General features: G+C 44.3%; 1 protein-coding gene across 3 annotated transcripts in view; it reads right to left on the bottom strand.

Moving 5' to 3' along the window:
• Positions 1–14,605, bottom strand: part of RALGPS1 (Ral GEF with PH domain and SH3 binding motif 1) — a 295,391-nt gene that overhangs the window by 250,954 nt on the left and 29,832 nt on the right. For all 3 annotated transcript variants that reach the window (XM_040225151.1, XM_040225152.1, XM_040225153.1), the window contains exons 3-4: positions 10,867–10,988; positions 7,633–7,740 (exon numbers count right to left, since the gene is read on the bottom strand). In XM_040225151.1, the coding sequence (XP_040081085.1) occupies positions 7,633–7,740; positions 10,867–10,923 (165 nt within the window). In that variant the 5' untranslated portion in view covers positions 10,924–10,988. The remainder of the gene's footprint in view (positions 1–7,632; positions 7,741–10,866; positions 10,989–14,605) is intronic.

The raw sequence follows: 14,605 nt of genomic DNA, 5'->3' as shown, positions 1-14,605 counted from the left end.
CAGCCAAAAAGAAAACAAACTGGTTTCTACATATGCTGAACGTATGTTTTCCCTCTAATGGTGGCTGACTAAATCCCCTCTTCCCAGCCACAAGCTTAGTACAAGGAAGGCTCCCTGTTCCACCCACACTGGGTCGAAATAAACAAAAAAGTTGTTGGCAGAAACAGTGGGCCGTCTTATAATAAAAAATATCTATAAATTTGCATTGAGATCACTCCGAATGAGCCCTAGGATGGCTCAGGGAACAAAAAGCAATTGGCTGCAAAGACGCATTCCTGCCTCTCCTCCTAGAGCTGCTGTGTCTGACAATTTTAGAATCTTGTGTCAAGGAAATGCAAATTAAAGAGGAAGACACCATTTGTGGTCCAATAGCACCATCACAACTAATCATGCTACGAGTTGCTCTGTTCTTTTTTCAAAGTAATCTGATAGTAACCCATTAAAAACATTAACATTTAATTTCATTTTTAATGTCAAACTTAGAAAAAATCTACAAGAATAATAAGATAAACTCTACAACCTTTCACCTAGTTTCACTACTGATACTTATTAACATCTGGCCTCATTTACTTTATTTTTATGTACATAATTATATAAGTATGTAATTTTTTTTTCTGAACCATTTGAGAGTAAAATGCAGATATTATGACTCTTCACCTTTTAATCCAAGAAAAAGATGACCCTCTTACATAATGATAAGATTATTACACTCAAGAAATTTATTGTTGTTACATCAGTATTATCTAATATACAGTCCACATTCAGAATTTTCAAATTATCCCAATACTGTCTTTTATAGCAATTTTTTCTTTATCCAGGATCAAGCATTATGTTTAGGTATTATCTCCTATAAGGTGAAATGAGCATACTATTGACTCAGCAATTCCAACACCTACAGAAAGAAAAGCACTGGTTTATAAGAAGACATATGGAGAAAGATCTACATTTAGATACAGAGATGAATATAGATGTTTACTGAACAATTATTTGTAGTAGTGAAAATATGCCAGTAATCTAAAAGACCATCAAAAAAGGAACTTTTTGGAAAAAATTATGGTACATCCAGACTCTAGGATACTATGCAGCCTTAAGAACAGAGGATTAAATTTATACATACAGATCCGGATAACTATCCACGATCTATTGATAATAAAGACAAGTTCCAGCACTGCTTTTTGTTCAGCTTTCAGCCACTGGGGAGAAAGCCTGAGATCTAGCTACAGAGCACCCCCACTAGAACAATAAACCTCCAAAAGGAGTTTAACCCTTTTTACTGTAAAATGACACATTAACAGAAAACCATGCTAAACAAATGCATGACTTGATGACTTATTGTTAAGGCAAACACTTCAAAACCACCACCCACATTAAGAAACAGCCACTCCAATAGATGGATACGTGGGCCCAAATACGTGTTATACACACACAACAGAGTATTATTTGACTTAAAAGGGAAAGGAAATTCTGACACACGCAACTACACAGACGAACCTCAGAGACATCACGCTAAGTGAAGGAAGCCACGGAAAGACACTGTATGCTTCCACCTGTGTGAGAGCCCTGCAGCAGTCATATTCACAGACACAGAAAGTAAGTGGTGGAGGTTGTGGGGATGAAGGGTTGTTTAAGGGGTACAGAGTTTGGGGCCGTCAAGATGAAAACACTCTGAAGATGGGCTGCATAGTAATGTGGATGTTCTTAACACAGATGAACTGTACACTTACGGTGTGAAGATGGTCAAGTTTGTGTTACATAGAGTTCTCCATGATTAAGAAAAAAAAGAGTCAGCCCAGAGTTCCTCCATGTGCCCTGTCCCAATCACAAGTCCCTCCCTCCTGTGAAAAGTAACCACTATCTTGACTTTCCTCAAGTTCCTCTATAATTTCATCACCCCAGTAGTCTACCAAGACTATGTCTTGGTATTGACCATTCCGGGTTGCCTCAAAGTATATTCTTTCAGTACGTAGGCTTGAATCTTTTATTTTGTGACCATCTTCTTAAATTATGGTTTAACTATCTGTTCAGTTTCCTTGTATTCTCCTCTTTCGGGGATTTATATTATCTGTATGTTGGGTCTTCTTTGCTTATCATTAATATTTATCGCTATTTTTCAAGGTCTTCTTATCTCTTCATTTATTTTGATATTGAACTTTTTCCTCCCTTAAGGCATTTTCTGTTATGTTTATCTATTCTTGTGCTCAACTTTCATTTCTAAAATAAGTTTTATTTCTAGCGTTTTCCTAACTCTGCCACCTCATTTCTGAGATTTATATATGTCAGATTTATGTTGTTCATGACTCACAGTGTGATCTTAACTTCTTCTCTTAGCTAATTTTGAAATAGAAAGTTACAGTTTTCATCTGTTTTGTGGCATGTCTCTGTGGCAAGCTTTCATTATCTACAGGATTCTCTCCTTACTCTTTTTTTCCTTGTAATAACTGAAAAACTTGACATCAGTAATTTTCGGTAGCTTTCCTAACTTCATATAGCTTTTGTTTTACTTTCATGTCGTCTTCAACAACAGGCAGCTGCTTTTTGAGATTCCACACACACACAAACACAAATTTATTTAAACCTCCCTTTTCCTTAACTGTAACTTCTCCTATCCTGATCACCTTCGGTCTACTCCCAAGCTGAATTCCTCTTTGGTACAGACACTTGTTCTGGAAGTAAGCCCTGGTTGATTGGTTTCAAGAGCTCTTAAGGGTTAGTTCACAGATCTCTTCTACCCATCCATTATCTGAGTGGTCAAAACTCCTCTCAATTTCAGTTGCTATTCTCACGTTGACCTGCTGAACTTTCCGGTGAATTCCCATTGGAAATTTTGGGGTTCTTCTATCCCCTAGGCTGTCAAATGCCCCAGTACGTACGTCTGCTTTCTTTTAGACTGAAGCTGATGCTCTGCAGGGCTCGTTGACACCAGTGGCATATCCCCAAGCTACTGGTATTTGAGATTTGATAGGGATAACTTAACACCCAGTTTTACTGTAAATACTGCTCATGGGTTTCAGGGCTTGCTATCTAGCTGTTGTGGATATTTTTATGTAGGGATTCAGGGAGAATAAAGAACTACGCTGCTGCCACTGCCATCTTCCCAGAATCACTCAAGTGATTTCTTTTACTGGACTCTTGGGTCTGGCTTTTTTCTTTCTTTCATATTATTAGACAGGAAACTAAAATACCAGGTGGTCTGGTTCAGTTCCAACAGCTGGCAACTCCAATGCTTCCCCAAAGACCAAAGACTCCAGGGGACCTGGCTTCACATCTAAGCTGAGGACGTACTGACTCTGGCAGGAGCAGCCAATTTTTAACACTGAGCTCTCAGAGCACTCGCCGCCCTTCCCTTCAGTCTTCCCAGCTTGGGGCAGGCGGAGCAACACTCTAGGGCTGAGACTAGAAAGCCGGGCCCGCGGTCTTGCCGAGGAGTCCTGCTGGACAATGCTCTTCTAGGCGTGGCCTGTGCCCAGTCACTCAGTTGTGTTCAACTCTTTGCGGCCCCGCGGCCCCATGCATCCACCAGGCTCCTCTTGTCTGTGGAATTTTCCAGGCAAGAATACTGGAGTGGTTGCCACTTCTTCCTCCAGGAGATCCTTTCAATCCAGGGATCAAACCCAAGTTTCCTGAGTGTCTTGCACTGACAGGCAGATTCTTTACCACTAGCACCACCTGCAAAGCCCCAGGTACAGCCTAATTCTCTGCTATTCCATGTGGGGAGTAACTGTAAAGGGATTTTTTGTTGTTGTTTGGCTGTGCTGCATGGCTTGCCTAATGTCAATTCCCCAACTGGGAGACTGAACCTGGGCCACAGCAGTGACAGCCCAGAATCCTAACCACTAGGTCAACTAGGGAACTCCCAAGCAAAGGGATTTTTAAACCTCATTGTTACTTCATCCTTTTCATGAAGCAAGGGGAAAAAAAGTCAAAACTATAACAAGCAAATAAAAGTAAACAGATTATAGAAGCTATGCCATCAGCCAGCAAGGTCCATGACGTCTTCTAGAGGAGACAGAGGCACCACAGCTTGATGCCTGACAGGACAGACTAGCACCGTGCTGCCCAATACAGTGGTCACTGGCCACACGTGGCTACTGAGCATCTGAAGTGTCACCAGCACTCCAACTTCAGAAGACACATTGAGCTTTGAGGATTTAATGTGAAAAAATAATGTAAAGTACCTCAATAATTTCATGTTGCTTACAGATTGAAGTGACATTTTAGACATACTAAGTTAAATAAGCTCCAGTACTTTGGCCACCTCATACAAAGAGTTGACTCATTGGAAAAGACTCTGATGCTGGGAGGGATTAGGGGCAGGAGGAGAAGGGGACGACAAGAGAAGGGGATGAGATGGCTGGATGGCATCACGGACTCGATGGACGTGAGTCTGAGTGAACTCCGGGAGATGGTGATGGACAGGGAGGCCTGGCGTGCTGCGATTCATGGGGTCGCAAAGAGTCGGACACCACTGAGCGACTGAAATGAACTGAACTGAAGTTAAATAAAAAATATTTTTTAAACAATTTCACCTTTTTAATGTGGCTACTAAAAATTTTTTTAATTGCGTATGTGACTCAGACTCTATTTCTGCTGGTCTAAGACATCAAAGGCCTTCCCAGGTGGTGCCAGTGGTAAAGAATCTGCCTGCCAGTGCAGGAGATGCAAGAGTCGCGGGTTCGATCCCTGGGTCAGGAAGATCCCCAGGAGGAGGAAATGGTAAGCCACTCTAGTATTCTTGTCTGGAAAATTCCACGGACAGAGGAGCCTGGCCGGCTACAGTCCATGGGGCTACAAAGAGTCGAACCCAACTGAGCTACTGAGTGCACACCCAGGATGCCAGAAGTCCTGGTTTTAAAGCCCAGACAGACAGTGCCACTTACTGTTCATGTGAAGGGGTGAGTTTCCTCTCTATGTATTCACCTGCTCACCAATATACAGGGAATAATAAATAGACCTAATTTGCAAGCCTGTTGTGAAAAGTAAGTTAGATTAATACATGTAAACATTTAGTACAAGACCTAGACAAAGGAAGTGTTCCAAAGTGGAAGCTGCCCTTGTTATCATCACCTAGCATCAGGTGAAAAACCAGAAGATGAAGGTTTCAGACCTGGCTCTGCCCACATCTGGTTCTATGATACAGGTTTAAAAAAAAAAAAAATCTCTTAGATCCTCTATTTCTTTCTTAGAAAGTCAGGAGCTAATAATCTGCCTTACTGAGTTGTTCTAAGGACTGAATTCATCTCATCAACATGTATTTACTGAGCACCTACTATGAGCGAGGCACCGTTCTGGGCAATGGGGAGAGAGCAGTGAAGAAGTCAGATAAAGTTCCTGTCCTTCGGGAGGGGGCATTCTAGTGGAGAAGGGCCACGTGAAACACTATTATAGAATGTAATGTCTGGGGAGATATGAAGGAAACAGAGCAGGGTCAGGGCAGAGCTGTAGAGATGCTACCTTAGTGGGCAAAATGCCTCTTCCAGGGCTGACGTCTTAAGAGAGATGGTGAGACATGTGGGAGAGTGCCATTAGGACAGAAGGAAGCAGCAGCACCGGGCCCCGGGGCAGGGGGATGTCGGGTGAGCCTGGGGAAGAAAGAGGCAGCCGGTGTGCAGCTGGATAGCAAGGAGGGGCACGAGAGGAGGCTCGGCCAGACCCTGGGGCACTGGGGGCCTTGAGAGGAAGGCCAGGTCTAGTACGAGGGGACCTCTAGAGAGTTTCACACAGGTTTTAAAAAGATCCCTCAGACACACTGAGAGGGGTGACCCATGTGTGGGGCTCAGCGCGGGGCTTACCTTGTTGCAACAAGGTAAACATAGGAGCAAGTGATGGCAGAGCAAAGAGATGGGGCACACTTGGCTCCACAGGCCCCCGGAGGGCACAACACCTGTTAGAGCAAGGGGCCTTGGGATAAGCGGGCATGGTCAGAAACACTGGTGGTTCCCCAGAGAACTGCAGCCCGAGTCAGCACTTTGCAATCGGGTCACCCCAGAGCCAGTGTCCTCCGTCGACCCTCACAGTGCAAAAGGCAGACAGCAGGTCACAGCTCAACGAGGAGCCTGGTCTGCTCCTCCAACATGAAGCCCCACGGCCACACCTGCAGCAACACACTGGCTGGTGGGAAAGCGATTCTGAAACATGTGTAATTACAAAATCCATTCAAATGATATTGTCTATCATTGTAGAGAACAGTCATTGTGAAAATATAGAAAGTACAAATAGAAAGAAATTAAATTCCAATCTTCTAGACTCTTACAACCAGAAACCACAGTCAGTAATATGCTTGGCTATATAGATATTCAGATACTTGTGACTATGTAAACATCAAATATTTTCTTATGCAAATATAAATATTTATGTGTGGTGCATGCTTTTTTAAAAACAGTACTATTCTCTAACTTGTGCGGTAACCTGCTCCTTTCACTTTTGTTGTTCAGTCGCTCAGTCATGTCCAACTCTTTGCGACCCCATGGACTGCAGCACGTCAGCCTTCCGTGTCCGTCACTATCTCCCAGAATTTGCTCAAACTCATGTCCATTGAGGTGGTGATGCCATCCAACCATCTCATCCCCTGTCGTCCCCTTCTCCTCCTGCCTTCAATCTTGCCCAGCAACAGGATCTTTTCCAATGAGTCAGCTCTTCGCATGAGGTGGCCAAAGCATGGGAGCTTCAGCTTCAGCATCAGTCCTTCCCATGAATATTCAGGGTTGATTTCCTTTAGGAAAGATTTGACTGGCTAGCCAGGGTTTGACTGGCTCCTTTCACTTACTATTCATATGTATTGTATAAGCCTTCCAAGGTGGTTAAATTTTGACAGTGTTTTGTTTTGTTTTTTTTTTAACTCTTTCAAAGCCATTTACTATTTTGCTTTTATATAATTGTATAAAATATGTATCATACATTTCTTCCTTATTTCTTTTTATAATTCTGATCTTTACACCAAGGCAACAAGTATTCAAATTAATTCTCTATACAGATAGGTATAGATAGATAAGTATAGACAGGTATATAGATAGGTATAGATAGATAGGTATATATAGATAGGTATATATGTAGGTTTTTCTACAGATAGAAAAACAAAGGTTTTTCTACTCAAACAATTTTTCCAAATCAGGTATTAAAATATATCTTCTGAAAATATTTATAGGTTTTTTTCATTTTCAAAAATTTTTACTGAAATAGTTTACAATGCTGTGCTAGTTTCAGATGTCCAACGAAGTGATTCAGTTACACACACACACATATATATTCATTTTTTACACTCTCTTCCATTACAGGTTAATCTGAGATACTGAGTATAGTTCTCTGTGTGTCCTTTCTGATTACCTATTTTATATCTAGTGTATGCTCAGTTGTGTCCGACTCTTTGCAACCCCATGGACTGCAGCCCGCCAGGCTCCTCTGTCTATGGAATTTTCCTAATTTCTCCCTCCCCCCAGATAGCATCCTTTTTTAATGCTCCATGGGGTTCATAAAGTATTCATAAAGAATACTTTATTCAGCAATCCCCTATTGGTGAATATATGGGTTGTTTCCAATTTGAGCGAACAACTGTGAGCGGCCATCACCACCCGCACCCGCCACCCGCCAAGCTTCCTGTGGTGGTGCCCAGCCTCCCACATCTGTTCTGACACTTACAGCAAACTCCTCGGGAGTCACTTTCAGGACATCGAAGACAACGGCGTCGTAGCTCTTGCTGGCATAGTCGCAGCTCTGGCCCTCCAGAGAGTCTGAGCTGCTGCTGCCCTGCGGAGGACAGGGAAAGATGGGGCCACCTGAGCAGTCTGGCTGATTCCACCATCACTGACGCCCAAACCTCAGAAGTGAGAATGGCAGGACCGTACAGCGATAAGAGCTTCTGCTGTTCAGTGCTTTAGTCTATTCCAGGCACTGTGTTAGGTACTTCACGCACATAATCTAACTTAATTCTCATAACAGCTCTCCAATGATGCACTATCATTAGTCCCCTTCTACAGATAAGGAAGTAGAGGCCATGCCACTTGCCCAACACATCTCAGCCCGGAAACTGAAGAGCCAGAATGCAAGCCCAGTTGTGTGTCACCCTCAGTCACTATACCCCAACTGCTTCCGGCTGCCTGTGGGGTGATGGCTGAACAGATACAGCCCACCCTTCACACCTTAGGAGGCCTGAGGAATCATCTGTTTTGTTATGTGTTTTTAAACATCACCTGGTTTCACCTTTTTTTTTTTTTTTCTACTTGAAGTTCATTGCAGGAGATTATTATACAAAATGTCAAATTGGCTCTCAAGGCTTGTCTCACGTAGGGGCCACTTGGAATTCAAAGCCTGTTAGCTGATGAGGTGAGAGGTAACTGGCTGGCTTTGGAGACGGCGTGAAAGTTATATTTAGTAGGGCCCCTTGTTAAGAAGAACACCGTGAGGCCGGCATGTAAAGGAATGGTCTTCCGCTAAAGAGCAAGTTGAACTCCCCAGATGTGGCCAGTTTCGTGAAACCCAACACTGCAGGGATCCCAGAACGTTGAACATACCTTCCGTTCAATTTTATTTAATTTCATCAAATTCTACTTTGGGGAACCAGTCGAGCTTACCACCCCAAAATTGTGCCCTGTTCATAAACGGTTTTATTCGTCTCAACCCGTGAAGAGGGATTTTGTGGTTTCCATTAACCTCAACATCTTGGACTGAGATTTAGAGAATATGCTTTTATTAATTCCCCTTTATTTCACTCTTTCCAAAATGGCTATATCTGGAAAAACTTTGCAACCTTACTGGAAACTAGAGGGTTTTTAGGCCAGGGAGGGAAACCAATAGTCAACAACTGAAAATGTGAGGTTAAAAGGAGGAGCTGAAACTTAAACCTGTAGACTTCAATAGTCCTGTGTCATTTAAAGGCTTACAAACGAGTCTACTATTCCAAAATCTCTGAGATGATCTTAAGATGCTCTGAGCTCTGAAATCAGACAGGCCTGCTTAGAATGCCAGCTCCAAGCAAACTGCCGTCTGACCTCTTCAGTTTGCTGTGCCTCAGCGAGCATCGGTAAAAGGGTACCATTAGAACCTACTCCCCAGAGCTGTGGCACTTGTATAAAGTGCAGCTTACAAAGCAGCTGGCAGGATCCCCTCCCTGGGTGACACTGTTTCAAGGGACCTGGGAGTGGAGGCTGAGGGGATGGCTATTGTGATGGGACATTCTCCCCTGAGAAGAATGTGTCCTGAACTTCTGAAAAGTAATCAAGACTAATCCTGAATGCTTCTGGAATTGGCCGTCTATTCGATCGCTCAGTCTCACAGACTCCAAGCTGGCGGCTACCGATAAATCTCTTTGACGCCCACGATCCCCTCCCACAGGGCAGCCTGGAGCAGCTGGCGCAGCTGGCTTTCTTCCAGGGAGTGCCGTGTCATCGTGGTCGGGACTAGCGGCTCCAGAGTCACAGAGGCCTGGCTGTCAATCCCCGCCAGCTGTGTGATCTGAAGTCAGTTCATTCACCACTCCTTGCCTCAGTTTCCTCACCTACTGACTGGGGGTGAAACAACAGCCCGTGCCTGCTGGGGTTATTGTGAGGATTAAATGAGATCGTGACTGTGGAATGCACCAAAAAAGTGCCCGGTATATAGTAAACACTAAATCATGGGTGTGTATCTGCATAAATATGTCACTCAGTCACCAAAATGTATCGAGCACTTCAATAAGATATGTATTCAGTCATAGGTTCATTTGACACATACTATTGAGCACTCACCACTTTCTGGATACGCATGTACTTGCGTATTCATACAGACACATATATATGTATACATATACAGCATATATGTGTGTGGTTGCACTTATATGTGTACGGATTCATATGTATAAACAGAGACTAGAAAAGAAAGACGTTTTACTCTAGACGGAATGTAAACTGTAAATGGAAATGGAAGTCTGATTCCTCCAGTTACCAAACAGAGTCCATTCCTGGAATTTCAGGTTTTATAACTTTCCTGTAACACCCCACTGCACCTGCCCCAAACACACACACTCACACAAGGGGCCTTATTAATCACAAGCTGCCCCAGATTCATTCAGTGGTGCTGGGGCTGGTGCTGGTGGTGGTGCAGTAACTTTATTTGAACCTGTATTGGAGCCATCTGGGAATTTTAACAGGGACCCATGAGTCTGCTTTCAGAAACACAGATCAAACTAAGGAATTTTTTTAAAGGGTGATAAGCAATGGATTAACCCCTGTGATTTCTAGCTGATTGCACAGGCTCATTTCAAAAGCCCAACTCGACTGGGAGGGCCTAATGAGCGCAGAACTCAGAGCTCCCCTCTTGCCCATTTGTCACAGGAGCCTGGCGTTACACATCTGACATGGCGGACTCCCTGAGCCTCAGATGACACCCCGCCCTCTGCCCGCCTCCGGTCCATTATGGAACTTGAAAACCAAACTCCCAAACCCCCATGGCAGGGGCCGGAGCCCAGGCCACTCTCGACCACCAGCCCTTACAGCCGTTTCCTCCTGAGCAAGGTAAACAGGAGAGCAGGGCCAGCTGGAAACCCTTCTGTCTGACTTCATCCCGGAATGTGCAACTTACTTATAATCAGCCGCAGCTTGGCTGGGGAAGGTCTGATCCCTTCTTGCCACCAAAATGGAATGTGGCACTTGCTACGACTGGAAGGGGCAGGTATTTGCTTTTCTTTGAAGAGAACGACTTCAGAAAACACCCTGCTCCTCAGGGCTGACTGCCTCCCAAATCTCATGTCTGGCATGGCCGGGGCCTCGGGAAGGCTAAGAATGGTGGCATTCACGGAGCCCTGCAGCCCCCGGGCCTCAACTCAGGGGGCCTGGGTCAGATGCAAGGGCCCCTCCCCACAGCTCCCTCCCCGCTGACCCCGTCCTCCCAGCGCCGTACCTGTGGAGTGGCAGAGGTGACCAACACGCTAGCCATCAGACCATTCCTCTTGTACATAGTCTCCAGGCCACAGGGAGCTTCAGGGCAGCCTCTGTCGGTGACATAACCTGTCTGGAGAAGTCCTGCAAGGCAAAGGCGCTCATAAAAACCAGCCTTCAAATCCAACCTAATCCCACCCTGGGAGAGAGCTGTGCTGGACTCGAGCAGGTGACCCCAGAGGACACCCTCAAAGAAAGGTTATAAGCTGTGGCCTTTGGGCTAAATACGGCCCACAAATGGGGTCTGTTAGGCTTGTGCAGGTTTTAGGAATTTTTTTCAAATTAATCACTAACATTTAAAATTGAAAGGTTTCACATAGAATTCTGGGTTTCTGACTTTCCTGGTGGCACTGGGTCCACTTTCTTGTGTGATGGCCATCAGCTGGACTGAGCAGCGCTGCTCCTCATACTGAAGGGCTTCCTAGGGGCGTTCCAGACTCCACTTGGCCTGGGCGGCCACTTGGGAGCCTGCCTGGCCCTCCCAGGTGCCAGAGTTTGTGACTTCTGTTTCAGCCTACCGTCCTCCAAAGGACCAACCCGCCTTACACACCTCAAGGAATTCAACTGATGAAATAACTTGAACTAATCAAGGGATAAAATCTTAATATACTGGAGACTTTATTTTCATACTTTTTATTAAATGTTGGACTATATGATGAAAATGTTTTCAACAAATCATTTTAAGTATACAGATCAGTGTTTCTTACAGGTGAAATGCTAAAATAAGCTGCCTATAATAGCTAGGGAATATATTTTTAAGTTTTTTAGAATATTAAAAATTAACAACACAAAAAAATGTTTAATTTATGAAACAAATATGTTCACATAAATTTGGGAGGGCTCTAGAAAGTATCGATATTTGAGAAAAGATCTGGTTCACTTACATTACGTACACTGTATTATCCTTTCTTAGCATTAGGTGCCTTGTACTTTAAATCTGTGACAAACCATGACAAATTTTTAAAGGGGAAGCATTACTGTAAAATGGAAGAATTATGTAGTCCTAAAGGCTGTATCGCTGTACATTTAATTGATGATGTTCTACTTATTTAGACTTTTGAAGAAACAGCCTCTCTTCAATTAAACATTTTTATAATGGAATGGTGTCAACTGAAGTGATAAAGACTGTTATTAAAATAAAGTGTTTATACAAGAAGACAGGTGACGAAGACCAACTGAATCTACCATGCTCCCTATGTACCAGAGTGTTTCGTCAATAACAACACGAATGCTGGCTAAGACTTGCAGAAGTCTCACCACGGGCCGTGCGCTTTACCTCCAGTACCTCCTCTAACCCTCACGACATCCTCGGGTGGGTCTTGCTACTACTCCCACATTCCATGTGGGGAATCTGAAACCCAGAGAGGTTAAGTAACCTGTGCCCTGCCGTCCCACCAAACCATCACCATTCAGGACCTGGCTCAAATGTCCAGCATCGTCTCCCCTGGTTATCACACCTGAGCCACTCAAACCAGAAGCACTGTTCATCTGCCAATGAGGGCATGGCCCCAGTAGGGCATTCATCACGTCACCAAACATCAGAGCACTGGAGCCACCACCAGCCTTTTTAGCAGGCGAGAGCCCAGGACATAATGGGGGCAGGAAAGGAGAAGGCAAAGGGGCCACCTGGAAGCCAACTGCAATTATCAGGCAGGCGACAAGGGGCCTCTGCACTAAGGTGGCGGCACTGATGTCCAAGACAAGCACACAGGCTGAGAGGCAGTAAGGACAGAAACACAACAGACACTGATGGGGGGAGGAGAGAACCGGCTGAGGATGCACGACTTCTGGCTTGAGGTACCAGAGGATGCTGTACACCTTATCGAGAAAAGGAACAGAGGCGGTGTGGCAGGTTTGTGGGGAAAGATGATGAATCTGATTTAGGACATGCTGAATCTGTGCTGCCCATGAGAAAACCCATTCTGGGGAGCACGGTCAAACCCAGAAGTCTCTGGGAAAGATGGGCTGGGGGTAGATCAGAAATAAGAAAGTGCCAGCCCAATCTGGACTGCCTGTTAGCCTCCCAGAGCCCTCAGCCCATCACAGAGCCCTGTGCTACCAGGAAACAAGTCAACAATCAAAAAAGGAGGTCAATGCAACCTGGGCTCTGTCCCCATACGTCCCCAAACCACTCCATCTTCTTCTTCAACCATCTCCTCAACCACAGTCAATGGGCCTCCTCCCTGCCCTCCTTTATCCCAGAACACTCAAAAGAACTAAGCTGAGCTATAAATGACACCTGAGGCTCAACTGGGGAAAGCTGAATATGGACAATGGATGACACTGAACTGCTACCCACTTTGTTTGGAGCGATAACAGTATGGAGGGTAAGGAGCAGAAGGGCTTTATCCTTAAGTGATGCACCTGACAATTTAGAGGCAAGTGAATTTGCAACATACTTTCAAATGTATCTGTAAAATACATGTTAATGTTAACAACTGCCATTCACCAACAGTTCTTTGTATCAGTCTCTCAATTTTCCTGAACGCTTGATAATTTTCATACTAAAAAAGAAAGAAAGAAAAGACTGATCAGGTAAGTTGTTCCTCAAAGTTCAGTTCCGTTCACTCAGTTGTGTCAACTCTGCGACCCCAGGGACTGCAGCATGCCAGGCTTCCCTGTCCATCACCAACTCCTGGAGTTGACTCAAACTCATGTCCATTGAGTCAGTGATGCCATCAAACCATCTCCTCCTCTGCCATCCCCTTCTCCTCTAGCCTTCAATCTTTCCCAACATCAGGGTCTTTTTAAATGAGTCAGTTCTTCGCATCAGGTGGCCAAAGTATTGGAGTTTCAGCTTCAGCATCAGTCCTTCCAATGAACACTCAGGACTGATCTCCTTTAGGATGGACTGGTTTGATCTCCTTGCAGTCCAAGGGACTCTCAAGAGTCTTCTCCAACACCACAGTTTAAAAGCATCAATTCTTCAGCGCTCAGCTTTCTTTATAGTCCAACTCTCACGTCCATACATGACCACTGGAAAAACCATAGCTTTGACTAGATGGACCTTTGTTGGCCTCAAAGTTAGGGTTAGGGCAATTTCATGCCAAGCCACTGACACCCAACCCTGAAAACACACAGGGGCTCATCCTCACCAGGAAAGATGGGCACCATCCATTCACCCGTCCATCCATTCATTCACGGAGCTCCTACTCTGTGCGCACCTCGTTCTAGCCAGGAGTTCCTACCATCTTTTGTAACTTGGACCCCTTTGGCCATCTGGTGAAGCCTATGGGCCCCTTCTCACAGAGATATTTTTAAATGAATAAAGTAAAATTACACAGAAACCAATTATACACATGACTATGCATGAAGCAAATTATATTAAAATTGTTATTATTTTCAAAGCAACTTATAATGTAGGAATATATGTATTTCTTCAGGTAAGGTTATATATATATATATATATATATATATCTCTATTTATTAAAAAGAAATATCTATTGTGGGTCTAATAACAACCATAATTTCAAAGTAGTGACGAGCATAAATATTCTGAGGTGAAAGTGAAGTGAAAGTCACTCAGTCATGTCTGACTCTTTGTGATCCCATGGACTATATGTCCACGGAATTCTCCAGGCCAGAATACTGGAGTGGGTAGCCTTTCCCTTCTCCAGGGGATCTTCCCAACCCAGGGATCAAACCTGGATGCACTGCAGGCAGATTCTTTACCAGCTGGGCCACAGGTGAAGCCCAAGAAT

The sequence above is a fragment of the Oryx dammah genome, unplaced genomic scaffold, assembly GCF_014754425.2.
Source record: "Oryx dammah isolate SB20612 unplaced genomic scaffold, SCBI_Odam_1.1 HiC_scaffold_25, whole genome shotgun sequence".
Taxonomy (NCBI): Eukaryota; Metazoa; Chordata; class Mammalia; order Artiodactyla; family Bovidae; genus Oryx; species Oryx dammah.
The sequence above is the reverse complement of the archived record's forward strand: the minus strand, read 5'-3'. Positions and strand labels throughout refer to the sequence as shown.